Source organism: Dipodomys spectabilis, unplaced genomic scaffold (assembly GCF_019054845.1).
Source record: "Dipodomys spectabilis isolate Male_0828 unplaced genomic scaffold, ASM1905484v1 ptg000019l, whole genome shotgun sequence".
Taxonomy (NCBI): domain Eukaryota; kingdom Metazoa; phylum Chordata; class Mammalia; order Rodentia; family Heteromyidae; genus Dipodomys; species Dipodomys spectabilis.
Genome location: NW_024870696.1, coordinates 10,141,100 through 10,168,761, shown reverse-complemented (window position 1 = coordinate 10,168,761; position 27,662 = coordinate 10,141,100). Strand labels below are relative to the sequence as shown.

General features: G+C 36.5%; 1 protein-coding gene across 1 annotated transcript; it reads left to right on the top strand.

Moving 5' to 3' along the window:
• The first annotated feature begins 262 nt into the window (after positions 1-262).
• LOC122103882 (olfactory receptor 2L13-like) lies at positions 263-13,419 on the top strand. The gene is made up of 3 exons (XM_042674569.1): positions 263-1,170; positions 1,685-1,739; positions 13,330-13,419. The coding sequence occupies exons 1-3, from the start codon at positions 263-265 to the stop codon at positions 13,417-13,419; spliced, it is 1,053 nt and encodes a 350-aa protein (XP_042530503.1).
• Positions 13,420-27,662: the final 14,243 nt, after the last annotated feature.

The following is a 27,662-nucleotide window of genomic DNA, read 5'->3' as shown; positions in this document are numbered from 1 at the left end:
AATGCCTTAATGCCTTATCTAAAGTATTTATGATTGCTACCCATGACATAAAGAAAAAGAACACATTTCCTTCTTGCTGAGATGGTACCAAGAAAAAGATGAAAGGGAACATTACATTCAGAAAAAAAATCTAGAACAGTTACAATTTAGGAGGAATAAAGGTTTTTGTCAAGTAACCATTACAATACCAATTACTTTTTGGTTCAGTAACCTACTTTTAGATATTTTTATGTTTCTTTCATAGATAAAGAAATACATTTTCATGGAGAGATGGAATCAAACTTCCAATGACTTCATTTTATTGGGCTTGTTGCCTCCTAATCAAACTGGTCTACTTCTCCTGCTTCTTTTCATCTTCATGTTCTCTCTTACTTTGATTGGGAATTCAACGATGATCTCTCTCATATACATGGATTGCCGACTCCACACCCCCATGTACTTTCTCCTCAGCCAGCTTTCTCTCACAGACCTGATGTACATCTCCACCACTGTGCCCAAGATGGCATTCAACTTCCTCTTAGGACAGAAAAGCATCTCCTTCTTGGGCTGTGGAGCTCAAATGTTCTTCTTCTCCATGTTGGCAGGTTCTGAAGGCCTGTTCCTATCCTCCATGGCATATGACCGTTTTGTGGCCATCTGCCACCCCCTCCACTATCCCATCCGCATGAGTAAAGGGATCTGTGTAAAGATGATCATCGGATCTTGGATGTTGGGTTTCCTTAACTCCTTGGCACACATAATCTATGTCCTTCACATTCCTTACTGCAGGTCTAGAGTTATTAATCATTTCCTGTGTGACATCTCAGCCATTTTGCCACTGGCTTGTGTGGACACTTCTATCTATGAGTACATGTTTTTTGTGAGCACAATCCTATTTCTCCTCTTTCCTTTCCTTGGTATATCTGCTTCCTATGGCCGGGTCATTTTTGCTGTCTTCTTTATGAGGTCAAAGGAGGGAAGGAAAAAGGCCTTCACCACATGTTCAACACACTTAACAGTGGTGACATTTTTCTATGTGCCCTTTGTCTACACTTATCTTCGGCCCAAGAATCTCCGCTCTCCCGAAGGAGATAAGATTCTAGCTGTATTCTACACCATACTCACCCCAATGCTCAACCCCATAATCTACAGCCTAAGGAACAAAGAAGTCCTGGGGGCCATGACAAGAGTGCTAGGGAGGCTGCACAGGGTGATAAGTACATGTAACTCCAGAACTAGGGAAGCTGACGTCAAAGGATTGGGAGACCAGGCCCAGTCTGAGTTATACAGCAAAACCTTGTCATAAAATAAAACAATGTGAGTCTGGGAGATCATCAATTCATAGAAAAAAAAGATTGTTATTTCTCTGCACTCCATTTTTATTTCCTTTTTATTTCCTTCAGGTATGCTCTGAACCACATAGTGACATATTTTTATTAAATAATACAATAATTTGCTATGCACTGCTATAATTCCTAAGGTATTTACTTCATTATAAATCACATTATACTCAGTAACTTAAGAAACATTGATATGAATTATTTGTTACAGCCTCATTACAATGTAATATAAAATAAATATGCCATGCACATGCATACTACTGTCAACTATAGATATTCATGAGAAAATTGACATCTTGTTTTCATAATTCACATGAAATTATTCCTGAGCTTATTTACTGTAATTACATTCTATGTTTTAAAAGCTTTGGGTGCATTGCATATTTGAAGGACATCAAACTAAGGCTGAACATTTTTCAGGTATCCAATATGCAAATGTCTTTTGTGCTAGAAACTAAAATGTTTTATATTTCACATAAAATCATTTGTGAATATATTATGTACATTGTGAATAATAGATAGGTAACAGATAATAGTTTGATCAATAATTGGATAGTTAATACAAAATATATATTAAGAAACCTCTTCACCACATTTGGAACGGATTCTATTATAAAACATTATCAAATGCTTTTATAACTGTAAAAGAAAGGGCAAGGCTTATTCAATGTTAGTTTTATATTAATTGTAGTATGTTAAATGACGTCAGTCTGACAAACACTGCAAGATCTCATTGACATGTGGAATCAATAATCTGATAGAATTTGGGAATATGGTGTCGATCTAGAGAAGGCCATAAGGATGGTAAAGATAGAAGTGTATCAGTGGATGCAGTTAGAATAGTTTCTTGTATTGCATGGTAGAGTAGATTGAATAGAGTTAACAAAAAGACATAATGCATCCCAAAATAGGAGCAGATTTTTAATGTGCTCATTAATGTTTGAAGATGATGAATATAATAGTTATACTGATTCAGTCATTATACTATGTAGGCAGACACTAAAACATGAGATAATGCATCACAAACACAATCATTCTGTGTAACACTTGAGTGTGTGTTCAAATTTACCTGGTACCTTGTGATTTAGTGATAATGATTTTGATAGTTTATTTTCTATTCTTTTTTTAAAATGCATTTTATTGTAAAAATACTGTACAGACCAGTTACAGTTACATGAGCAAGGTAATGAGTACATTTCCTATCAAGCATTGTTGCCTCCTCCTTTGTTTATCTCCTACCCTCCCTTCCCTTCCACCTCCTAAACTACACTCCTCCCCTTTCTCCTCCCCCCTCTCGCTACCTAAATTGTAGATTTTGTTGTTCACATAGTGTCTTGTACATCTCAGGGATACAATGAGTCCACCTGTATCCCTATTTAAGCATCTTGTTTTTTCCCTTCCCCTCCCCAAGAATTGTATAAACAAGATGCAGGGCACCAACATCAAATACACTGAAAACAGAGGTTATACCATGGGAGAGGAAGATACAAACAAACAAACAAAATCACATGGTACATTAGAAACAATAGCAAGAAAGAAAAAAAACCACTTGTGCCACTATCTTGGGGTTCATTTTCCTTAACATCATCTTATCTGGTCATATGTACATAGCTTTACACCTTTTCTGCTTGTCCCAGACATATACTAGTCATTTCAAATAAGGGAAACCATAGGACCTATGTTCCTTTGGGCCTGGTTTACTTCACTTAATATATTTTTTTCCAAGTTTTTCCATTTCCTAACAAATGGGGCAATGTCATTCTTTCTGATGGAGGCATAGAATTCATATATATATCTATATCTAAATATCTATATCTATATATCTATATCTATATATATATCACATTTTCTTTGTGTTTCATCTACTGAGGGGCATCTGGGTTGGTTCCATATCTCAGCTATGATAAATAATGCTGCAATAAACATAGTTGTGCTGGTAGCTGTAGTATGGTCTTGTTTGTGATCATTTGGGTAAATGCTCAAAAGTGAATTCATAGTAGAGCTCTATGTGGAGTCTTTTGAGGTACCAACTACTTTCCAAAGTGGTTGAACAAATTTAAACTCCCACCAACAATGCAGTCGGGTTCCCTTCTGTCCACATCCCCTCCAGCATCTGTTGTTAATAGATCTCTTGATTATAGCCATTCTAACTGGGGTAAGTTGGAATCTCATTGTTGTTTTGATTTGCATTTCTTTTGTGGCTAGAGAGGTTGAGCATTTCTTCATATGTCTATTGGCCATTCTTTTTATTTTTTTAATTGTGAAAATACCGTACAGAGGGGTTACAATTACATGGGCAAGATAATGAGTACATTTCTTATCAAGCATTGTAGCCTCCTCCTTTGTTTTCCCTTCCCATTCCTTCCCAACTCACCCCGCCCTTACCCCTCCCCACGCACCAAAGTTGTAAAGTTCATTTTCGACATTACATATTGTACATCTCATTGGTGCAATGGGTCCACCTGTATCCCTATTTAAACAATTTGTTTTTTCCCTTCCCATCCACAAATTATACCAACATCAAATATAGTGAAAACAGGGGTTATACTGTGGGAAAGGGACATACAAAGCAACAAAGAAATATCTTATAAATATGTTAGACACAATAGCAAGCAAGCAAGAAAGAACAATTGAGTTCTTAACTTGGGATTCATTTTGCTTAACATCAACTTTCCTCTTCAGAGAAGTTTCTCTTTAACTCTTTAGCCAGCTTGTTTATCAGGCAGTTGTTTCTTTGAGAATTTGTTGTTGGAGGATTTAATTTTTTGAGTTCCAATAATATTTTAGACATGAGACCCTTATCTATTGTATGGCTAGTGAAGATTTCTGCCAATCCATGAGCTTTCTATTGATCTTGCTAGCTATATCTTTTGCCATGCAGGAGCTCTGAAGCTTCATGCAATCCTATTTGTCCAACCTCTCTTTGATTTGTTGTGATTCTGGGTCTCTATTGAGAACATTTTGGCCTGTTCCTAGGAGACCTAGGGTTTCTCCTATTCCTTTCTGTAATGTTTTGAGGGTGTCTGCTTTGACTTTGAGGTCTTTGATCCATTTGGAGGTGATCTTCAGTGCAGGGTGATATATAAGGATCTAACTTTACTTTTCTACAGATGATAAATAATTTGCCAGCACTATTTACTGAAGAGGCTGTTTTCATTCCATTCCATTTTTTTAGGTCACCTATCAAAGGTTAAATGGCTACAGGTCTGTAGGTTCATTTCTGGGTTTTCAATTCTATTCCATTGGTTGTCAGGTCTGTTCTTGTGTCAGTACCAAGCTGTTTTGATTACTATGGTTTTGTAGTAGAGTTTGAAATTTGGTATTGATATTCCTCCAGCACTATTCTTTCTGTTAAGGATTGTTTTAGCTATTCAGGGTCTTTTTTTTTTCAATATCAATTTTTGGATTGCTTCTTCTATTTCATCGAAGAATGAGGTTGGAATATTGATAAGTATCACATTGAATTTGTAGATAGCCTTCAGAAGTATTGTCATTTTCATGATGATGATCCTTCCAATCCAGGAGCATGGGAGATTTTTTCCACTTCCTAAGTCCTGTTTTGATTTCCTTTTTCAGGTATTTAAAAGTTTCATCATCGAGGTCCTTCAATTCTTTAGTTAAGTTAATTCCTAGTTATTTGATTAATTGTTGGACTATTACAAAGGGAGTTGCTTTCCTGATTTCAGCCTCGTTCTTCTCAGTGTTGGCATACGAAAAGCCACTGATTTTTGAGGTTTAATTTTATACCCTGCTACTTTGTCAAAGTTTCAAATCAGCTCGAGTAATTTGGGAGTGGAGACAGTGGGATTCTCTAAAGATCATGTCATCTGCAAAGAGGGAGAGTTTTGCTTCAGCTTTCCCCTTTGGATCCCCTTTATGCATATATATATATATATATATATATATATATATATATATATATAGTGACAAACCTGTACAGAGGGATTACAATTACATGGGCAAGATAATGAGTACATTTCTTATCAAGCATTGTAGCCTCCTCCTATGCTTATATATTGTCTTATTGCTGTATCTAGGCATAGTGGACATCCTTGTCTCATTCCTGAGTTTAGAGGAAATGGCTTTAGTTTTTCACCATTAAGCATAATGCTGGCTGTAGGTTTGTCATATACAACCTTTATTGTATTGAGGAATGTTGTATGGATTCCTAATTCTTCCAGAGCCTTCATCATAAAGGGGTGTTGGATCTTGTTAAATGTTTTTTCTGCATCTATTGAGATAGCCATATGGGTCTTATCCTTGCTCTTGTTGATGTGATGAATTATACCAATTGATTTGTGTATATTGAACCAGCTTTGCATCTCTGAAATGAATCCTGTTTGATTGTAGTGTATGATTTCTTTGATGAATTGTTGAAGTTGATTGGCCAAAAATTTTGTTGAGAAGTTTTTCATTGATGTTCATCAAAGAAATAGGTCTATAGTTCTCTTTCTTTGATGAGTCCCTGTCTGGTTTTGGAATGAGGGTTACCAGGGCTTCATAGAAAGAGTTTGGTATTGAACTTTCTCTTTCAATTTCCTTGAAGAGTTGGTGGAGTATTGGTGTGAGTTCTGCTTTGAAGGCCTTGTAGAATTCTGCTGTAAATCCATCTGGTCCTAGGCTTTTCTTAGATGGAAGGTCTCTTATTGCTGTTTCTGTTTTGAAGCTTGATATGGGTCTGTTAGGTTGGTTTAACTCATTCTGGTTTAGTTTCAGCATGTCAATATTTGCTAGGAAATCATCCATTTCTTCCAGATTGTCAAACTTATTAGCATAAAGGTTTGAGACGTATTCCCTTATAATGTTCTTCATCTTGGTTGTTTCTGTGGTGATGTTTCCATTCTCATCTCTAAGTTTGTTTATTTGGATGTGTTCTCTACTTTTTCTGATAAGATTTGCCAAGGGTGTGCCAATTTTGTTAATTTGTTCGAAGAACCAACTCTTTTTTTTTTTTTAATTCTTTCTATTTTTTTGGATTCTAATTTGTTTAATTCTGATTTAATTTTAATTATTTCCTTCCATCTACTGGATTGAGGTTTATCTTGCTATTTTTTAAGGAGGTTCAGATGTCTTATTAAATTGTTGGTTTCAGATCTCTCCAATTGGTTGATATAGGAACTGCAAGCTGTAAACTTGCCTCTAAGAATTGCCTTTGTTGTGTATCAGAGGAGCTAGTAATTTGTGTATTCATTTTTGTTGAATTTGAATTTCCTTTCTAATCTCTTCGATGATCTGCTGGTGATTCAATAGTGTGTTGTTCAGCATCCATGTGTGACCATACTTTCTTTGATGGATTTGGTGTTGAGTTCTAATTTTAATCCCTTGTGGTCTGAGAGAATGCTGGGCATAACTTCGATGTTTTTGAATTGGACAAGTTTGCTTTGTGACCTAAAATGTGGTCTATTTGGAAAATGTTCTATGTGCTGCTGAGAAGAACGTGTATTCTGCTGCTGCTGAGTAAAATATTCAGTAGATGTCTGTTAAATCTAGTTGATCTATGTAGTTGCTTAGCTCTGCAGTATCTTGTTCAGTTTTTGCTGGGTTAATCTATCTAGTGGGGTTAGTGGTGTGTTAAACTCTCCAATTGATGCCCTTGAATCTATGTAAGATTTGAGTGAAAATAGTGTTTCTTGGATAAATTTGTCTGCTCCTTTGTTTGGTGAGTTGATATTTAGAATTGTAATATCCTCCTGAAGGAGAGATCCCTTAATTAGTATGTAGGAACCTTCTTTATCTCTTTTCACTAATTTTAATTTGAAGTCTATTTTATCTGATATTAGGATTGCAACTCCCTCCTGTTTATGGGGACCGTTGCTTGGTAGATTTTATTCCAGCCTTTCACTTTCAAAATATGTTTGTTTTTATGGGCAAGGTGTGACTCTTGAAGGCAGCAGATAGAAAGATCTTGCTTTTTAATCCAACCAGAAAGTCTATGTCGTTTAATTGGAGAGTTAAGTCCATTGATATTAAGAGATAGGACTGAGAAGTGTTTGGTAGTTCCTGCCCTGTTATTCACCTTTTTGGGAGTTGTGACAACTGGGTTCTTCCTATGGTTCTTGGATTCTCAGTTTGGGTATGGTTTCTTGGCCTTTATTGTGGTCATGTTGGTTTTCTATGTGTAGGACATCTTTAAGTATCTTTTGTAGGGCTGGTTTGGTGGAGATATATTGTTTCAGTCTTTCTTTGCTATAGAAGGTTTTTATTTGACCTTCCATTATGAAGGAGAGTTTAGCTGGGTACAGTATTATTGGTTGATAGTTGTTTGTTTTTAGGGAAGGGCATACATCATTCCAAGCTTTTCTTGCTTTATTTGTCTCTGCTGAGAAATCTGAGGTTATTCTAATTGGTTTCCCTTTATAAGTGATTGATCTTTTCTCTTTGACAGCTTTAAGAATCCTTTCCTTGGTCTGAATTGATCCTGTGTGGGTTACAATGTGATGTCCTGTTTTGGTCTGTTCTATTTGGGGTTCTAAAAGCTTCTTGTATCTGAATAGACCAATATTTTTACGTGTTTTGGAAGTTCTCTGTTAGGATCCTGTTAAATAAATTTCCCTGACCATTAACTTCTGTCTCTAGGTGCTGCTCTAGACCCATTATCCTCAGATTAGGCCTTCTGATGGCTTCTTCTAAATGTTGACTATATCTATCATATTTCTTGAATTTGTCTTGGAGTTGTATGTTCTTTCTCTATAATATCTTGGCTGTCTTCAATCCCGGAGATTCAATCTACATTGTCTAACCTACTGTCAAGACTTTCTCCTTTGTTTTTTGTTTCCTTTTCTTCTAATTGGTTGGCTTTGATGGCTTCAAATTCTTTGTTGGAGCTTTGTTTTAGATCTTGTATGTACTTCTTTCCTGCCTTAATTTGGTGTTCAGTGTTTTTTTGTTGTTATTCTTTTTGTTTATTCTCAAATCCTTTAGTTGATTGATTAGGGTTTCATTGGAGTCCCTTTCCTTCTGATGTGCTCCATTCAGCATTCCCTTTGTGGTCTCCCTGGATCTCTTCAGCTGTCTGGTTATGGATTGCATGAATGCCTCTTTTGATCTTTGTCTATTCTTGTCCTGCTCACCCAATTCCTATATAATTCTTTGATTAGCTTGCTCATGCTCATACGATTCCTATATTTCTCTTTGTTCTCAGCCTGCATATGCAATTCCTGTATTAATCTTTGAATAGCTTCTTCTTACTCATGAGATCCATGTATTAATTTATAGTTAGCCTCATCATGCTTGCAAAGTTCCTGTATTAATCTTTGATTTGCCTCATCTCTCTCCCTATCATGGTCACATTGAGTCCTTTGTAGGTTTTCAATTTTTTCATTCACCATGTTTACCAGTAATATTTGTAGAGCTTTTTGGGAACTCTCCTCTGGATCATTCATTAATTGTTCTTTCACCTGATTATCATGAGTGGGAGTTGAGATACCTGGACTTGCCATTTCTCTTGTGTTTCTCTGGCTTTTTCTGCCCATTGGTATGAAAGTAAAATCAATTTCATGCTAGAACACTATTTTAAGGCAAGTATAAACCAGAGTCCTATAGTTTCACAGTCAAAATGGCTGCAGCTACAATCTACTTCAACAGATTCAATCTATTCAACATCAAACAACTATGAATTAATGGGCTAAGAATATCCTAGAGGGATTTTTCAGACCTCAAATTAATAGGTTTAGGGAGAATTGTGGGGAAAAATAGGATTAGAGGGATGTGGAGAGGTAAAAGGAAAGAGTGAATTTATCTAAGTTCTAATCTCCAAGAGGAAATGGATAGAACAGAATGAAAGGAGAGAGATAAAGAAACAAGAATAAATGAATAAACAAAAATTTGAATTTAAAAAAATGAAACACTTAAAAATTATTTTAGTATAAAGAAATAATACTGATAGGAGAAAAGGATACCATGAGAGGAGAGAGATAATAAGGAAAAAAGGAAAAATTAAAAAATAGAATACTTAAAAATTATATAAGTATATTATAAAAAGAAATAATAGTACTATTAAAGAAGTTAAGCCTAAGAGGTTGTGAATTAAGTAATCAATTTCTGAATTAGCTATGTACACAATGAAAGATAAAATCTAATAATCCATGATGGTTATATATCTGGGAATGAACAGAGCAACCAGCTCACACAAAAGCAAACAAACACATATACATACACACACACCTAAAATAAAAATTATGAAGGAGGAAATATATAGAAAATATTTTTTAATAAAAATAAAAATATTAGGTAGAAAAGTGAGTTATTTGATTGTTTTGCGGGGAGATCTTGTATCTCCCCTGTGTCAGTAACCAGTTTCTTGGTGCAGCCTCTGGTTTGCTTGTGGTGTTTGGTTTTCTTGTGGCTTTATTGGTTTCTTAAGTCAGTTTGTTTGAGCATGAAGAAAAATGATCTCCCTTTCCCAGGACTTTGTAATCCTCCTCCCAGGCTAGTTCAATGGGAGGGAGATCTGCTTTGAGTATCACAAAAGAGGGAGATGGCAGTTTCCTTTAACTTGGAGTTGCTGTGAGGAGGCTAGGTTCTGGATAGGGTTGAGGCCTATCAGCAATCAGCAGCATTTCCCTGAGGGGCTAGCTCCTGAGACTCTCACAGAGCCCAGCCTGGAGCCATTCTCCGGATTTATGTTTACTGAGTTTACTTGTTTATCTTTTACCTCTCCTGCTGCTGGGTGTGCTGCCTAGGCTGTAGTGGGGAGGTGCAGCCTCTGGCAAGAAAATTACTCCTCTGTGGGCGGAGCTATCTCTGCCTGGATGGGGTGACTTTCCTCTGGGTGGGGCTGAGCCAGCCAGGCCAGGTCCAGTTCCTGTGAACTGTGGAATGGCTCCTATTGTTTTTTCCAAGGCCTGAGTTGGAGCTAGCTGCTGGACTGGGCCTTTGTCAGTATTAAAGATGGAGTTCTCCAGTGTTGGGGGAGAGACTAGCTTCCCACTGCTGCTCCATGAGAAGGAATAAGGATGTCTTGAGGGTACTCATGCAAGGCTCTTGGTTTCTGGGCCATCTCAGGTCTGCAATGAGTAGGATGAAGATCTCTGCTCCTTGTCAGTTCTTGCTGGTGGTGAGTAGAATTTGCTCACATACTGCATCTGGCACTTTTGTCCTGAGCTCTCTGTGTTGATATGGTGGCTGAAGTAGCAACTGCTGCTGCCACTGGAATGCACAAAGGCAAGTGCTCAGATCTGTCTCCTTGACCTAGCTTCCTGGATTTTTCCTTTCTAGCCAAACCCTCTGTACTGTGATGGCAGAGTTGGTGTGACTCCTTAGTCTAGGACTGTTTACTGGAACACTAAAACTGCTTTCTATGCAAGAGCTTGTTTAGCCTCCAGCTTCTCCTCCACCATATTCTCTGGACTCCTCTTTGTTTTCTATTCTGTTTAACTCATGTATTTTCATTTTAATTATATCTATAGTCCATCCTGTCATGAAGCCATTTAAACCTTTATCCTAAAAACTTATAAATGTGTGTATGTTTGGGCTAATGTTAGGGTTTGAATTCAGGGTAAATGTTCTATCTCTTTTGCTTAACTCTGGCACTCTACTAATTGAGCCCAGAGCCCAGAGCAGCTTTTTGCTAAATAATTGGAGATGGGAAATAAAAATATCAGCCGTTTCTGTTCAAGTTGACTTTGAACCTGGATCCTCCAGATCTCAGCTTCCTGGGTAGCTAGTATTGAAAGCATATTAACATTAAAAGAATTTCTTTAGTAGAAAAGAATCATCTATATTGGTGTCACATTAATAAAATTGTTAATTTATATGTGGCATTTTCATTTTACAAGGGTTATTTCCTAAAGGAAAGCAGTGATGTCACCAAGTATTTGCACCATGCATTATATAAAACACATTAGGAGAATTTCAGACAGTTGATAATAGAAATAGAATTTCATATGTGGTGAACTTCTCTGCTCATAGACATGAGGTAACTAACAAAACTTGACTGCTATAAAGATTCAATCACATTGTGCCACAACTTGTGGTGTTCAATTCATAAACTTTTCCAACTATAAAACCAAACAAAAATCATTTTACCATGTGTGCACTATACCACCCGATGAATTAAATTAGTTTTGAGGTTATTTTACATTTCTGGAGCCTCTAGCTATTACATCCTACAGTAGAGGCATGGCTCAGGGCATTTTCTGTCTCTGGAAAATTCTGCTTTACATCTCTTATTCATGATAGCTAGCAATACATTTACCCCATTATCAAGATATTTTTTCCAAATCCCCATCCCATTTTGTTATACTTATCACCCTTCCCCACACTTCTGTTCTTAAATGGCCAACGTTAATGAAACATTTTATGTTTCAGGATTGTGTGTTTTAAACTAGCAATCACAGTGTATAACAACTGAGATGACAATGCTAGTAACTATAGAAATTTCAGCTGTTAATATGAATTTGTCTTCAGCACAGCTCTAGGATTCTGATATTTTTCCATTTTGAGAAAACACTGAATAATCAGGTAACAATAAGTGTCAGTAGGAAAAAGCCAATTCTTGATTGAGGAAATAATCTCATTAAGATGAAATATGTAAAAGTTTGATTGTATCTTTCCATAAGCTGCTCATTTATTTTTTTCTAGAAGTACATAAAACAGAAAGTTGGATATAAAACATCAAATGATTTTAACACATTAATCATACTGATAGTTCTTCATGATGTGTGATAACTCAATAAAAAATATGTTGAAAACTGAATCTTCATTTTCTATGTCATGGATGAATGTGAAAAAAAAAAACCTTGAAGTTTGTTTTTCACAGATTTTTAATTTACTGTGAGATACCCATCCACAAGTATCTCACAAAATAAGTATCTTACAAAATCAGGTGTCATAAGCATAGTATCTTATGCTATATCACAGGGCTTTTATACATTCCTTAAATATGCCCCTATTACTAGACACATGTTTTTCATCCGCTTGGCATGTCTATTCTTTTCCATCTCAATCATAAGACGTCTGAAACTATAAACAGACATTCTGTTTAAATTTACAAAACATCTTTCTTGAAATTTTCTTACAAATAAATGCACAATCAAAATAATTTATAATCATTTGCTAGGTTTTGTTCACTTCTTCAAAAAAAACTCTAGTTTTCATCAAGTGCCAACTACATATAATCTTCTTCTCCTTTTTCACTAACATTCAGAATGTTCTAAGCAAAAACTTGGTCATGAGGCTTGAACTGTGGGCCTGAGCACTGTCCCTGAGGTCTTCAGCTCAAGCGAGCACTCTAACACTTGAGCCACAGAGACACTTCGGATTTTCAGGTGGTTAATTGGACATAAGAGTCTCAAGGGTTTTCCTGCCCAGGCTGGCTTTGAACCAAGATCCACAGATCTCAGCCTCCAGAGTAGCTTGGATTACAACCATGAGCCACTAGCAACCAGCCTAACCAGAAAATTTTTATGAGCATCTATACAACATAGTCGTTATTCAGAGGACATGAGTATGTCTTCTCCTTTCTCTCAAACTTAGAGAACATTTCACATTGTTTACAACATTTTGCTTACTTTCCTGTTTTTCCTTGCTATAGTTAGAATTATTTGCATTTTAATATATATAGACTATAACATGATAATTATAGTATTTTCATGAGAGTATTCAAATTGTGAAATTCATTAGAAAAACTCACAGTCCAACTGAATAGAAAGAAATTAGCACTTAAATGTATTGATGGTAAGTCAAAGGGAGTGGGTAGACAAATTAAGAGCGGATGGTGGGAGAATGCAATCACAATATCCAATATATATCATATGATACTAATAAAATTGAAGGGAAGGGTTGATTAGGGAAGGATGAGTAGAATAATGAATGGGGTCATCAAAAGATGTGTTCTACTTATAAACTGGATAAGTGGTAATTCTTTGTAAAGCTTAGATATAATAAAATATAATTTTAAAAAGAAATTAATACTTTGTAAATTAAGTGAATATAAAAAGAGAACAGAGGGGCAACCAGAACACAAGAGTCCATGCCCTGTGATATGATGCCTGATAATGTATGGTATTAGTCTTTAAGAGATGAGAAGGAAAAGGCCTACTATAACTCCAAGGTGGGTATCAAGTGGGAGATTCTCACTGAGAGGAAAGAACATCAGTAGCAGTAGAAACCTCCCTGCTCTGCCCTGAAAGGGATGTCATACTTCAGTACATTCTATGGACGTAAGTCATCACAATGAGAAAAGTTAAACAGGGAGATACAGTGAAAATGCATGAACACATGCACCAAAATACATGTGCAAATATACTCAGAATCAATTAAGAATAATTCCCAGAAGACTTTAAATAATAACATAAAGTCTTTTTTATAACTAAAACAGCTTGAAATGGGGATGTTAAGGGGAATGTGAGACAGATGATTGGAGAAAGAAATGATGGGTGAATATAGGAATGATACTCCATGTCCTTAGGTGTGATTAGTATTAGCATAATTGATGGGACAACAGAATGTAATAGATTGGAGGGAAAGGAAGAATGCTGGAGGGGTGACACTTAGCAAAATGTATTGTCTGCCTAAATGGACATGCTAATTTGAAACCTCTTTGTAAAACAATTTGAAGATAATAAATGAAATAAAATAATGCTTGGAAAATGCAAGTCATCTTGTAATTATTTTTAATTTCAGAAATATATAGTTAAGATCATATTGCAGTTTTATTCTTTATTTTATTTTTATTGTAAAGGTGATGTACAGAGAGGTTACAATTACATAAGTCAGGTATTGAATACATTTCTTTTTGAAATGTCACACCCTCGTTCATGGTCTCACACATTTTTCCCTACCAACTCCCCTCACCCCCAATTTATGTAGCTCATTTCCAACATGGTGTCTAGGTATCATTGAATTAGTTCATCCATTTCCGTGCTTCTGCTTCCCCTCCCCAAATCAGAGAAACTTACATACAAGATGAAAGGTAAGGAAATGAAAAAAAAAACAGTGACAAAAGGGGGAAAAAAAAACAGAAAAAAAATACGCAAAAGTAAAATAAGAACAAAAAACCCCTCTTGATTCTACTTCTTGAAGTTTATTTTGGTAGGTATCATGTTATATTATGATATGTACATAGCCATTGAACTCTTGTGAACCTCCCTAAGAATATTCTCCTTTGTTCTCACTATGCATGTTTAGTGTCCTGTTAAATTTATGATGTCCAAGTGTAAATTTGTTTGGGAATAAGCTATGTGGCCAAAGGAAGAAGCTGTCAGAGAAATAATTTACACAGCACGGGATCATCCATGAGAAGCATTTCAATTCTAGCGAACTATTCTTAATAGAAAATGCAGCTTATCCTATAAAAAAAAAGTATATGGAAATTGGTAGCTGTTCTTAAAATGGTGGTGTTCATGTTAACTAGCCACTTTGATAGAAAAGAATTTCTGACTCCTACAATCTCCTCATATTTTTAAGGAGCTTGCCGGATTAAAAAATAATAATAACAGTAAAGGTCACAAAGAATCCCGTGATAAGCAACATGATTTTTTTTTCTGTAAGGGTAGTTTGATTATGCCTCTTAAGAACTTGGTACCTTGCATCTTGTATTTACATTTATCTAATTTGAAGGGGAAGTGGACTAACAAAATGCTGAAACATGGACACAGGATGACCCATTGCAACACTGATATTCACAAGACACTAAGTTGGAAATGAATTCTACAACATTGGATTGGGGAGAGAAGTGAGGGAGGAGGGGAGGGAAGGGATAGTAGGAGAAAAACAAAGAAGGGGTAACAATGCTCAACAAGAAATGTGCTCATTACCTTACTGATGTAACTGTAACCTCTCTGTACAGCATCTTTCCAGAAAATAAAATTTTAAACAAAAGAACTCCCATTTAAGACCTATAGTCATTACTCCCAAAACAATTATAAAACAGGTCAATTATAGACACCATAATTCCTTTCCAATTTGTACTAGTCTGTCGAGACTGCCAGAGTGGTCAATCCTTGTAAATCCTTAGTAGGGGGATGAAATTCTCTCAATGGATTACCAGAATAGAATGCACTTAAAACTTGGTATACTCATTAGAAATTCCTATAGAGAATCCAATTACATAAATGAGGATCAAATTATTCTTAAATTATAAGGTCTTTTAAGATTTTTTTATAGACTGGTCTTATCAAAGTGCCAGATTGAACTGGCTGGCCCATTGAACCAAAGAGCCAATTCCCTTCCAGATGAATGGTAAGGTCCCAACAGTTGCCTCCTCAATACCACCAGATAACCTCCTTGGCTATGGAGAGTGCTGACTTGTTTTTCCTCAAAAGCATCAGCCTTCACTGCATCCAGACAAGATTACCAGAAATACTAACTGTTCCCTGGACCTGGAGAGGCATCAGCCTCTGGAGAAGAAAGCTATATAATGTTATGCATGGAAGTTGCTTGTTTTGACCCTGAACTGTCAGGAAAAGCAATGAAAGGGTCTTGCAAGGTGGATTCCCAGGCTGTCTCCCTGATAAATTCTGCACTCCATGCCCTTGGGATCTGAGATTAATTCCAACAGGAATGGGACCACTTGAGACTCTGGACTCACTGCCACACCACATTTCTTTGATGTAGTGTGGGGATTTTCTCTTAATCCATTCCCCCAAGCATTTGGTCTCTCCATATCCAGTCTCAAATTTTTATTCCTACATCACCCCAAGTAATTGGTTCCGGAGCTTGAGGCCCAATTTCTCGCATTTTAAAAGCAAGTTGAGAATTAGTCCATACCTTGAAATTGAAGATAGTAAGAATTTTTTTTGGGGGGGGGGGGTCCAGTCATGGGCCTGAACTCTGGGCCTGGGCGCTGTCCCTCAGCTCTTCAGCTCAAGGCTAACGCTCTACCACTTGAGCCACAGTGCCACTTCCAGCTTTTTTCTTTTTGCTTATGTGGTGCTGAGGAATTGAACCCAGGGCTTCACGCATGCAAGTCAAGTGCTCTACCACTGAGCCACCTTCCCAGCCCCAATAATAAGTTTTTTGAATAATGTTTCATTCTTAATATTGGATAGTCTAATCAACATCATTTTAACCTTTTGTTTATCATTGATTTTTACAGAAACCATTTAAACTTCCCATAATACTTCTCCAGGTTTCTATTCTTCCAACTTTCTAGTTTTTAACTTGCTTCCTATATTAGGACAACTGTTAGTTACAAAGTAGAATTTTAACATGCCCTCTTTAGAGGACCTTAGATACTTTTCTTTTTTTGGGTTGGGCTCATGCTTTCCCTTGTAAGGCTTCAACAGCTTTAGATAATTGGGGGTATAGTGGAACATCTTTTTGGTTCCCTTTGTAACTGAATCTTTGAGCTCTCTAATATGACTCAGATAGCCTTATCCCACTGGGGCTCTAGTTGGGTAACTACTGGTTACCTTGGAACCTGAAAGATCTTCATCTCCTCAGACTGTCCCAGCTACCTTTGTAAACATTTTCCCTATAGAACTGAGTGGTGAAGATGAACTTATGTTCAACCCACATATATGCTTATGAATGAAAAAATTGGCCAAGCAGGTTGATAACCCCATGTGACTCTTCAATTGGGGATATTAGTTTGTTTAGATTCCTCACCTCTGAATTGGTGAAGAGAATTAATTTACAATTCCAACACCTCTTCCCACCTTGCCTAAATGGGTATAGGACTTGGAATTGGTTGTCATAAGAAGCAGATTTGGGAAAGGAAAGGTTAACTTTCTTTTATTGCTTGAATTTCTCTATTTAGGAAGTCAGTATGAATTTATTATACACATATAAGAATATGGTATTCCTCCATTAGTCTTTAACTAAACAAAACTAGGTTCCCAGGACAAAACTCCCCTAAAGGACACATTTCCCCTGAGTTGAACTGGACATCCTACAGTTTATATGCTGTTCAGCTGATGATTGATAGTTCATCATTATAGAGGGCTCCCTTGAGAGCATCCTGAATCATTGTTTTCAGAAAATACTTATTTAAACCATAGCTTCAGTCACTGAATGGGTTCTCCCAACATTTTTCATTTATTTAACAAGTTTTATTGTAACATAATTACAGATCATAAAGATAGCCCATTTTGGTATAAAAAGATTTTAATAAACCAACATACCTGTCCAACCTTCAACACAATCCAGTTGTAGAACATTTTCCCCATCCAAAGTTTCCAGTTATTTCTTCTTTTCCCCCTTTGATTTATTTTTCCTGTTGTTACTATTTTTTATTTCTGTACCTTTTGTCTTGCTTATAAGTTTATCTGATTTGGATAAGAGAAAGGGAATCACAGAAATAATGTGACAAAGGGTGAACCAAGGCAACAGGGATACTCACTAGACACTATGTTGGAAATGAACTTTACAACTTGGGAGAGGGAGTCTGAGGGCAGGAGTGGGAGAAAATGAAGAAAGAGGTAACACTGTGCAAAAAGAAATGTACTCATTACCGTATATAACTGAAACTCTCTCTACATCATATTTACAATATTTTTTTAAAAATCCCTTTATATAGAGAAAGTCAGATCAGTAGATGCTTGTGATAGAAATGGAAGTTTTTATTCCATTTTAAGCCCTGAGTAGGAGATATCCGGTAGAGGAATGGCTGATGGTACTGTCCCAAACCGAAACACAACTCCTCTTCTTTCCTTAACACCTATCCTGTCTTCTCCTTTCCTTCCCCTCCACTTAACCCTTGGTTTGCTTTCTTCTACCTCCCCCTTCTCTTGAGAATTATCCTTTGGTTCCCATGGTTTGGAGGCTCAGGGGATGTCATATTATTTGGATTCCCTTCTTATCCCTGAGAAAGAGGATGTGGGAAAAGAAGAATTGCAGATGTTGACATTTTCCCACTAATCTTCCCCTCCCCATACTTCTCCCACCTCTGGCCCATACCTCCCCTCCTCCCTGTCTTCATTCTTTGATTTTTCTTCCCATTTTGAGGCTTTGGCTCATATATTTCTCTAGACTAGATCCTACAGACAGATCTCAGGTCCGTAAGCTAGAGAGACGACTGAGGGCATCCCAATTGTTGCCATTTTCTTCTGAATTCTATTTTTTCCTTTAGATATCTTGAGACACAAAAGAGACACAGGTTCCTTCCACAAGCAAAGAGTGTAATCCATTTTCTTATTAACTTAATGAAGTTTTATCCTTGATATATTTAAGAGGAGCTGACAAAAGTTTCTAAGGGCAAAGTAAACTCCTGCTGGTCTTACTACTGGCAGGAAAAAAAAATCAAGAATGTGCTGTGTGGGCAAAACCACAGTTTATGTACCTTGTTCCAATTGCTTGGGTCGCATTCTTAATACAAATTTCTTTAGTAAGCCCCTTTAACAGTTAACAGGAAATTAAGTTGTAATAGAATTTTTCAATTAAAATACATCTAAGAGTTCAAACCACATATATATTTATGAACCAGAAATTTGGCCATTCTTGCAACCTTATGTGACTCTTATTGGGGGGGTCTTAGTTGCTTCTTTATATTCCTTTCCTCAGAGCTGCTCAGAGTGAATTTACAAATCAAATCTCTTTCTCCTTAAAGAAATGGGCCAAACAGTTATAGCGCTTGGGAGTGGTTCTGATGAGAAGTAGAGTAGCAAAAGAAAAGTGTTACTAATCCAATACCTCTTTTCCTAAAGGAATTTTCCAAAGAAGGTATAGGGCTTGGGGTTGGCTTTATTCAGAAGCAAAGTTGGACAAGGGAAGATTTTATAACATTTATTGCTTTATCTCCCTTGTATGCCATGACAGAAGATATCTGTTAGAAGAGTGCCTTGTAGTACTTTACCACATCTATACCCATCCATCTTTTTCCCCTACCCTAATTAATTCTGTTTCTGGTCTCCAGCTTCATCCTTTGTTTTTCCCCTCTATTTCCCCCACTTTTGAGAATTTTCCTTTGGGCTCCCATGCTTCAGAGTTCCAGACGATCTTCCTTTACATTGTTTTAATTCCCTTCTCATCCCTGAAAGTAAAGGAGGTAAGGAAGGTGTTGAAATCACCCCCCAAAAAATAATTCCCCCACACTCCACCCTTGTTTTTGCATCCCTGGCCCCATCCTCCCCTTATTCCTCCCTCCATCCTTTGAAAGATTTCTCTGTCCTCTTGTTAAGAAACACTTTTGGGGGCTGGGAAGGTGGCTCAGTGGTAGAGTGCTTGCCTTGCATGCCTGAGGCCCTGGGTTCAATTCCTCAGCACCACATACGCAAAAAGAAAAAAGCCGGAAGTGGCGCTGTGGCTCAAGGGGTAAAGCGCTAGCCTTGAGCTGAAGAGCTGAGGGATAGCGCCCAGCCCAGAGTTCAGGCCCCACGACCGGACCCAAACAAACAAAAAAAAAAAAGAAACACTTTTGCTCCTAAATTTATGCAGATAAGATACTATAAACAGATTTTCAGGCCCATAATGTAAATAAAGACAACTGAGGGGATCCCAATCATTTCGTTCTGAATTCTTTTTCTCACTTTAGATATCTTAAGACAGAATAGAGTCACAGGTTCCTTCCACAAGTAAACAGCATAAACCATTTCTTCCTAACTCAGTGAACTTTTATCCTTGACACACTTAAGAGGAGCTGACAAACTTGCTAAGGTCAACTGTAATCATACTGAAGGTCTTGTTTCTGGCAGAAAGTCAGGTAAGAAAGTGTTGAATGGGCAAAATCCCAGTTTATATCCCCAATGTAGTATTGCCCATTTTTCTAATTGGAAGGTTCACATACTTAACTTATTTGGCTTCAGCAGGATTCTTAACAGTATCAAGAAGTTGTCACAGAATTTTTCAATTAAAGTATAATTAAGACTGAGCCATCTAGTGAAAATTGGAAATTGTCAGAAAAATACCCAGCTGATGAGCTTTAATGAGAACAACTTCACCAGTCTCTAGAAAAGTAATTCTGTTTTTCTTTTTTTGTCAGTCATGGGGCTTGAACTGTGGGCCTGGGTCCTGTCCCTCAGCTCTTCAGCTCAAGGAGAGCAATCTACCACTTGAGGTACAGCACCACTTCTGGTTTTCCAGTGGTTCATTGAAGATAAGAGTCTGGTGGAATTACCTGCCTTGGTTGGCTTTGAACCACGATCCTCAGATCTCAGCCTCCTGAGTTGCTAAGATTATAGGCATGAGATACTGGCCCCTGTCTAGAACACTAATTCTTTTTTTTTAACTCCTATTTTTTTTTTTATTTTTTTATTGTGAAAATACTGTACAGAGGGGTTACAATTACATGGGCAAGATAATAAGTACATTTCTTATCAAGCATTGTAGCCTCCTCCTTTGTTTCCCCTTCCCATCCCTTCCCTTCCTCCCCCTGCCCCCCCCACCCAATCCTCCCCACCCAATCCTCCCCGCCCCCGCCCCAAAGTTGTAAAGTTCATTTTCGACATAACGACTTGTACTTCTCATTATTGCAATGGGTCCACCTGTATCCCTATTTAAACGACTTGTTTTTCCCCTTCCCCTCCACAAATTATACCGACATCAAATACAGTGAAAGCACGGGTTATACTGTGGGGGAGGGACACACAAAGCAACAAAGAAATCATCTTATAAATGCGTTAGAAACAATCACATGAAAGAAAAAAAAACATTTGAATACATATCTTAGGGTTCATTTCCCTAACATCACCTTTCTGACCTTTTCTGCTTGACTCATACATATACTAGATATTGCAAATAAGGGAAACCATGGGATCTATGTTTCTTTGGGCTTGGCTTACTTCACTTAATATAATTTTTCCAAGCCTTTCCATTTCCTAACAAATGGGGCAATATCAATGAATAGAACACTAATTCTTCTAGGAAAAATGTGGCTTAACTAGAAAAGATTTTTTATAAAATCATAACTGCTGTAAAAACGATGATGCTTATGTCTAACTACTTGAGAAGAAAAGTCTCTTCATAAGTAAGAAGTTTGGTGAGGGCTGTTTCATTCTATTTCTCAAGCAGAAACTCCTATTCAAAAGAAAAAAATAATAAAAACCCCACAAAATTATAGTCATTATTTTCAAAGCAACTACAAAAGAGTTTCTAAATATAGACAACATAATTCTATTCCACTTTAGTGTCAGAGTGTTCAATTTTTCTAAATCTCTGGTAGAGAGATGACGTACATCCAGTGACTCAGAAGAATTGAATGATTTCAAAATTGATACTATACTTATTAAAAATATACAGAGCCTCCAATAACATAAATATGCTTGTCAAAATGATTTCTTAATAATGAGGTATCTATTAGGCACTGGAGACTGGTCAGATTGACAAGATGCTAGAGAGAAAGGGATGGCCAATTGAACTAAAGCACTGCTTATATTCTAGTTGGCCAGTCTGGTCTTAGTAGAGGATCATCATCAATACCACCAGATATTCCCCTTGTTTATGGATAGTGATGACAGATTATTCCTCAAAAGGATCAGGCTTCACTGCATTCAGACAAAGAATACCAACTGTTCCCACACACACACCTACAGAAGCAAGGGACACTTTTGGCTTTGGGACAAAAGAGCTGGGCAGATTTAAACCTGGTAGAAGTTTCTATCGACCTTTAATTATCAGGAACAGCAGTGATACAACCTTGTATGCTGAGTTCCCAAGGCTGTCTATATTATAGATCATACACCCCGTGCCCATAGGGTGTGAGGTGAATCCCAGTGGGAATGGGACTTCTTGAGCCTCTAGCCCCTCTGCCACACCAGCAATTCTTTGGTTTAGTATGCAGATTTATTTAAAGTAATTAATCCATTTCTCACAAACACTAGTCTCTCCATATCAGTCTCATTTTTTTTGCTGGTCCTGGGACTTGAACTTAGAGCCTGGGCCCTGTCCCTGAGTCTCTTTGTGCTAGAGGAGTGGCTGAAAATACTGCCCCACATGGGATATCCAAACCCTTTTTTCTTGATTCCCTAAACACTCCTTTCTCTCCAGGTCCATCCTTTTGTCTTTCTTCCACTTCCCACCATTGTGAATTTTCCTTTGGTTTCCATAGTCTGGCAATCTAAAGGGCCTCTTATAATGCTGAAATTCCCTTTTTCAGCCCTGATAAAGATCTGGTAAAGGACTTACTGAAGAAATTGACATGGCCAATTTCCCTTAACCAACCTTTTTCTTGGCACCCTTGGCCCCCACTTTCCCCTCTTTCCTCCCTTGATCCCTTAAAATATTTTTTCTTCCCCCTTTTGAGAATCCTGAAAACAAAGTTTAATTTGGCAAGGTAGAGAGAGATAGCTGAGGGATCCTGATTATTCCCATTTTCTTCAGAATTCTAATTCTCCCTTTTGATTTAAGACAGAATAGTCTTGGATCCCTTCTACAAGCAAAGAATATAACCCATTTCTTCCTAACTCAGTGAACTTTTATTCTTGACATACTTAAGAGGAGCTGACAAACTTGGTAAGGCAAAGTATAATCCTGTAGAAGTTACATCTGCTTAAAGAAAGTCAAATGATGAAGATCGGTAGGTGGGCAGTATTTATATTTCTACTAGTGTACCACTCTTTTTGCAATGGCTGGCTTCACATTCTTTTTAAAAAATATATTGCAAAGGTAATGTACAGAGGTGTTACAGTTACACGAGTAAGGTAATGAGAACATCTTTTTAGTGTTACCCTTCCCTCATTTTCTCCATTTTTCCCTTCCCTTCATTTCCCCTCCATCCCAAGTTGCAAAGTTCATTTTTCACATAGGGTCTGAATATTAAAATGAATATTAAATGAATATTAAAATATTAAATAGGGTCTGAGTATTAAAATGGTGGTCCTTTTTGGCAAGCAACCTCTTCAATAGAAAAGATTCTGACTCCACAGGCTCCTTCTGGAAATATCACCATTCCCAGTGATGTGTTGTTACATTGGTTCATCCTTAAATGTCCACAAGCTGGCCACACTAAAGCTCCAAGTACAACTATGTTAATTACAGCATTATTTACCATCACTAAGATATGGAATCAACCCCTCAATAGATGAATGGATCAAAAAAAAATGAGCTCACTCTCTTACTAATGTTAATGTAACCCCTATTACATCACGTTGGCAATAAAATTTAAATTTAAAATAGAAAATGTGGCATATATACACAATGGAATTTTATGTATCCATCAGAAAGAATGACATTACCTTATTCATAAGAATATCAAAAGACTTGGAAAAAAATCAAACCCAAAGAAACATAAGCTCCATGGGTTCACATTTTTAAGTTAAGCAGGTTGCTTAACAGGAGCTGTTGATTACATTTTATCAGAAGTCCTCAATTCAAGTATGACTATTTAAAGCCAAGTTACCTGGCCAAGCAGGAATATGTAAGAAAAACAAGTCTTACTCAGCTGATTCTCTTCTAGTAGATCTAATTCTGCAGCCTCTAAAAAAACCAACTCTTTTAACAAAATGTGAATTAATCGAAATAGCTTCCTGTAAGATGTTGGTATTAAAATGGTGGTCCTTTTTGGCAAGCAACCTCTTCAATAGAAAAGATTCTGACTCCACAAGCTCCTTCTGGTAATATCACCATTCCCAATGATGTTTTATTTGTATCTAATGCAACTTATATACAATGGGAAATACTTTTAACTTTTTATAAGCCTCTGTGGTGGGTGACTCAAAATATTTTAGTAAGCTTGATTCTTGATAGTCCCACAAAAAATCAAATACCTAGGAATTAACTTAATCAAAGAAGTGAAGGACCTCTATGATGAAAACTTTAAAAACCTGAAAAATGAAATCAAAACAGAACTTAGAAAGTGGCAAAACCTCCCAAACTCCTGGATTTGAAGGATCAACATCATGAAAATGGCAATACTTCCCAAGGCTATCTACAAATTCAATGCAATACCTATCAATATTCCAACCTCATTCTTCAAGGAAATTGAAGAGGCAACCCAAAAATTCATATGGAACAATAAAAGACCCCGAATAGCAATAACAATCCTTAAGAGAAAAACCAGTATGGGAGGAATAACAATACCAAATTTCAAACTCTACTACAAAGCCATAGTAATCAAAACAGGTTGGTACTGGCACAAGAACAGACCTCAGGACCAATGGAATAGAATTGAAAACCCAGAAATGAACCTACAGACCTATAGCCATCTAATCTTCAATAAGGGAGCTAAAAAAATAGAATGGAAGAAAGACAGCCTCTTCAGTAAATAGTTCTGGAAAAATTGGTTAACTATTTGTAGAAAACTAAAGCTAGATCCTTATATATCACCCTGCACCAGAATCAACTCTAAATGGATCAAAGCCCTCGGAGTCAAAGCAGACACTCTGAAAACATTACAGAATGGAATAGGAGAAACGCTAGGTCTCCTTGGCACAGGCTGAAATTTTCTTAATAAAGACCCAGAAACACAACAAATCAAAGAAAGTTTGGACAAATAGGATTGCATGAAATTGCACAGCTTCTGCATGGCAAATGACATAGCTAGCAAGATCAATAGAAAGCCAACAAATTGGGAGAAGATCTTCACTAGCCATACAATGGACAAAAATCTTATATCTAAATATACCTGGAACTCAAAAAATTAAATTCCCCCAACAACTAATCCTCAAAGAAACAACTGCCCAATAAATAAGAGGGGAAGAGAAAAGAAGGATGGCCAATAGACACATGAAGAAATGTTCAACATCTCCAGCCATAAAAAAAATGCAAATCAAAACAACATTGAGATACCACCTAACCCTGGTTAGAATGGCTATAATCAAGAACTCTTACAACAACAGATGCTGGAGGGGATGTGGACAGAAGGGAACCTTACTTCATTGTTGGTGGGAGTATAAACTTGTTCAACCACTTTGGAAAGTAGTATGGAGGCTTCTCAAAAGACTCCACATAGAGCTCCCTATAACCCAGCAATCCCACCTTTGGACATTTTCCCAAATGATCACAAACAAAGCCATACTAAAGCTACCAGCACAACTATGTTTATTGCAGCATTCTTTACCATAGCTAAGATATGGAACCAACCCAGATTCCTTCCGTAGATGAATGGATCAAGAAAATGTGATACACACACACACACACACACACACACACACACACACACACACACACACACAATGGAATTCTATGCCTCCATCAGAAAGAATGACATTGTCCCATTTGTTAGGAAATGGAAAGACTTGGAAAAAATTATAGTAAGTGAAGTAAGCCAGGCCCCAAGAAACATGACCCCTGTGCTCGCTTGAAGGCAGGTACAAGGAACTGGCTTACTTGAAAAACAGCAGGTGCCCGAGATTGATTTGCTATGCCTGCAGGGTATTTTACTTTCAACCAGTTGTCCTTGTCTTGTTTTTACTGTACTCTGTTTTTACTGAAATTTTCCTTGTTTTTCTGGACTATAGTGTTACCTCTTGACTTCTAACCGTATATATTAGGGAAAGTTAAAAATAAACGGTGCTGCAGTCTTGATCTGCAAACCTCCAGAACCCCTTCCTTTGTCTTGTGTGTTTTTTTTTTTCCTCATCCTTGCCCTCTACATCAGGATTCCCTTTCCTTGCCAGCAGGCCCAGGCAGTTTTCCTTACTTTCAATAACTAGTATATGTCTCAGAAAAGCAGAAAAGGTCAGATAAGTTGATGTTAGTTGAAATGAACCCCCAGATAAGTATTCAAATGTTTTTTTTTTCTTTCATGCGATTATTTCTAATATGTTCATAAGATGATTTACTTGTTGCTTTGTATGTCCCTCCCCCACGGTATAACCCCTGCTTTCACTGTATTTGATGTTGGTATAATATAAGAAGGGAAGGGCAAAAACAAACCGTTTAAATAGGGATACAGATGGACCCATTGCAACAATGAGATGTACAAATCATTATGTTGAAATACAAACTTTACAACTTTGGCAGGAAGTGGGGAGATGGGAAGGGATGGGAAGGGGAAACAAAGGAGGAGGCAACAATGCTTGATAAGAAATGTATTCATTATCTTGCTCATATAATTGTAACCCCTCTGTATGGTATTTTCACAATTTAAAAAAAAATTTAAAAAAGGAATCTAAAAAAAAAAAGCTTGATTCTATCCTGTAATGTAGAAAACACCAGCTTGAAATTTCATTAAAAACATCCATTACTCACTAAGTTTAGTAAGTGATAAAACAGATATCAAAACAGGACATAATTGGAATGATAAACAGATATTTTCTTTATATTTCTAAGTGAATTTGAACTTCTTTGTGTTTTCATATTATTGTGTTTTGTTCCTTCATATAACTGAAGTTAAGGCCAAAGTAGGCTTGATTAAGTTGTTCAGGAGAGTTACCATGGTAAGAGAGAAAGCTTTGAAAGATCCCAGTCTATATAATTACACTGAGTGGAATAGAGGGACCTGGCTTGTAAAGCATGAATGGTATGAATTTGCATCAAGTTGGAGTATTCAAGCATTTGAAGGAAGGAGAAAAGAACAGGAAGACAATTCTATAACATAAATTTATTAATAATAATCTTCTATACAATAATTCCCCTTTATATCTTTGTCATCAACATGAAAGTGTTTGCTTTGGAAAATTTAATAATTAAAAGTTCAATGAACATATTTCCAGAGATTTTGGCATATTTTGCATCATTTTTATATGTCAATAAAAGTATATCAAAATTCACAAAAACTTTCTAACTATTTATGATTGCTTTTAATATTCAACACTGAAATGCAAATTAATGGCTTATTACAAAACAGAATGGTGTAACAATATTCTGTTTCAAATTACTGTGTGACATTCATTCAATGAAAGAAAATGTAACTTAAACATTTTGTACAATAAAATAGTTTATATGTTTTCATTAATAAGCTATTTAAGTAAAATTTTTCTCCATCAGAAAATGTTTGGTAATAATCTTAAAAGTTTGTAAAACGAACCTAACCTGTATATACATATGAAATAATGCGTAATTTTCAGAGCATTCTTACCTAGAATATATTGCAATATAATATGAGTTACATGGTTTTATTACATTTTGGAATATATAAACATTTTTACATATGTATCTAAATTGCTCACTGAATTAAACAGGTATGTAAATCTGACGAAAATGTAGATTTGAACTGACATTTGTGGATTTTTGATGAAATTATATTCTGTCTCATTTCCAAAATATTAGAGTATTGCAAGAATACATGCTCTATATACAATTGAAATAAATAAATTGTAAGCCTTCTCCAAATTTTGGAAGGAGGAGGTATAAGTCATTGGTGATCTTTAACTTTCTGCAGTGGTTGATTTTTAATAGCTAACAGGGAAGAAGGATTTTTGGAGGTATGTACAAACAAAACTAACTTAAAGAAAAAGTTGTGATTGTTTTCAAATCCTTGTTTGCAAAAAAAAAAAGAAATATATGTTTCCTTAAGAGAGGCAATGAGTGGTCTGTGGGTAGTTCATATAGAAAAAGAGGAAGCACAAAATATGTGCATTTTTCTAT

Bases quoted from the DNA above. Each gene is read 5' to 3' on its own strand.
- LOC122103882 (XM_042674569.1), top strand. From the start codon at position 263: ATGGAGAGATGGAATCAAACTTCCAATGACTTCATTTTATTGGGCTTG. The intron at 1,171-1,684 runs GCTAGGGAGGCT...ATGTTTTAAAAG, and splicing joins CTGGGGGCCATGACAAGAGT to CTTTGGGTGCATTGCATATT. The intron at 1,740-13,329 runs GTATCCAATATG...GTATGGTATTAG, and splicing joins TAAGGCTGAACATTTTTCAG to TCTTTAAGAGATGAGAAGGA.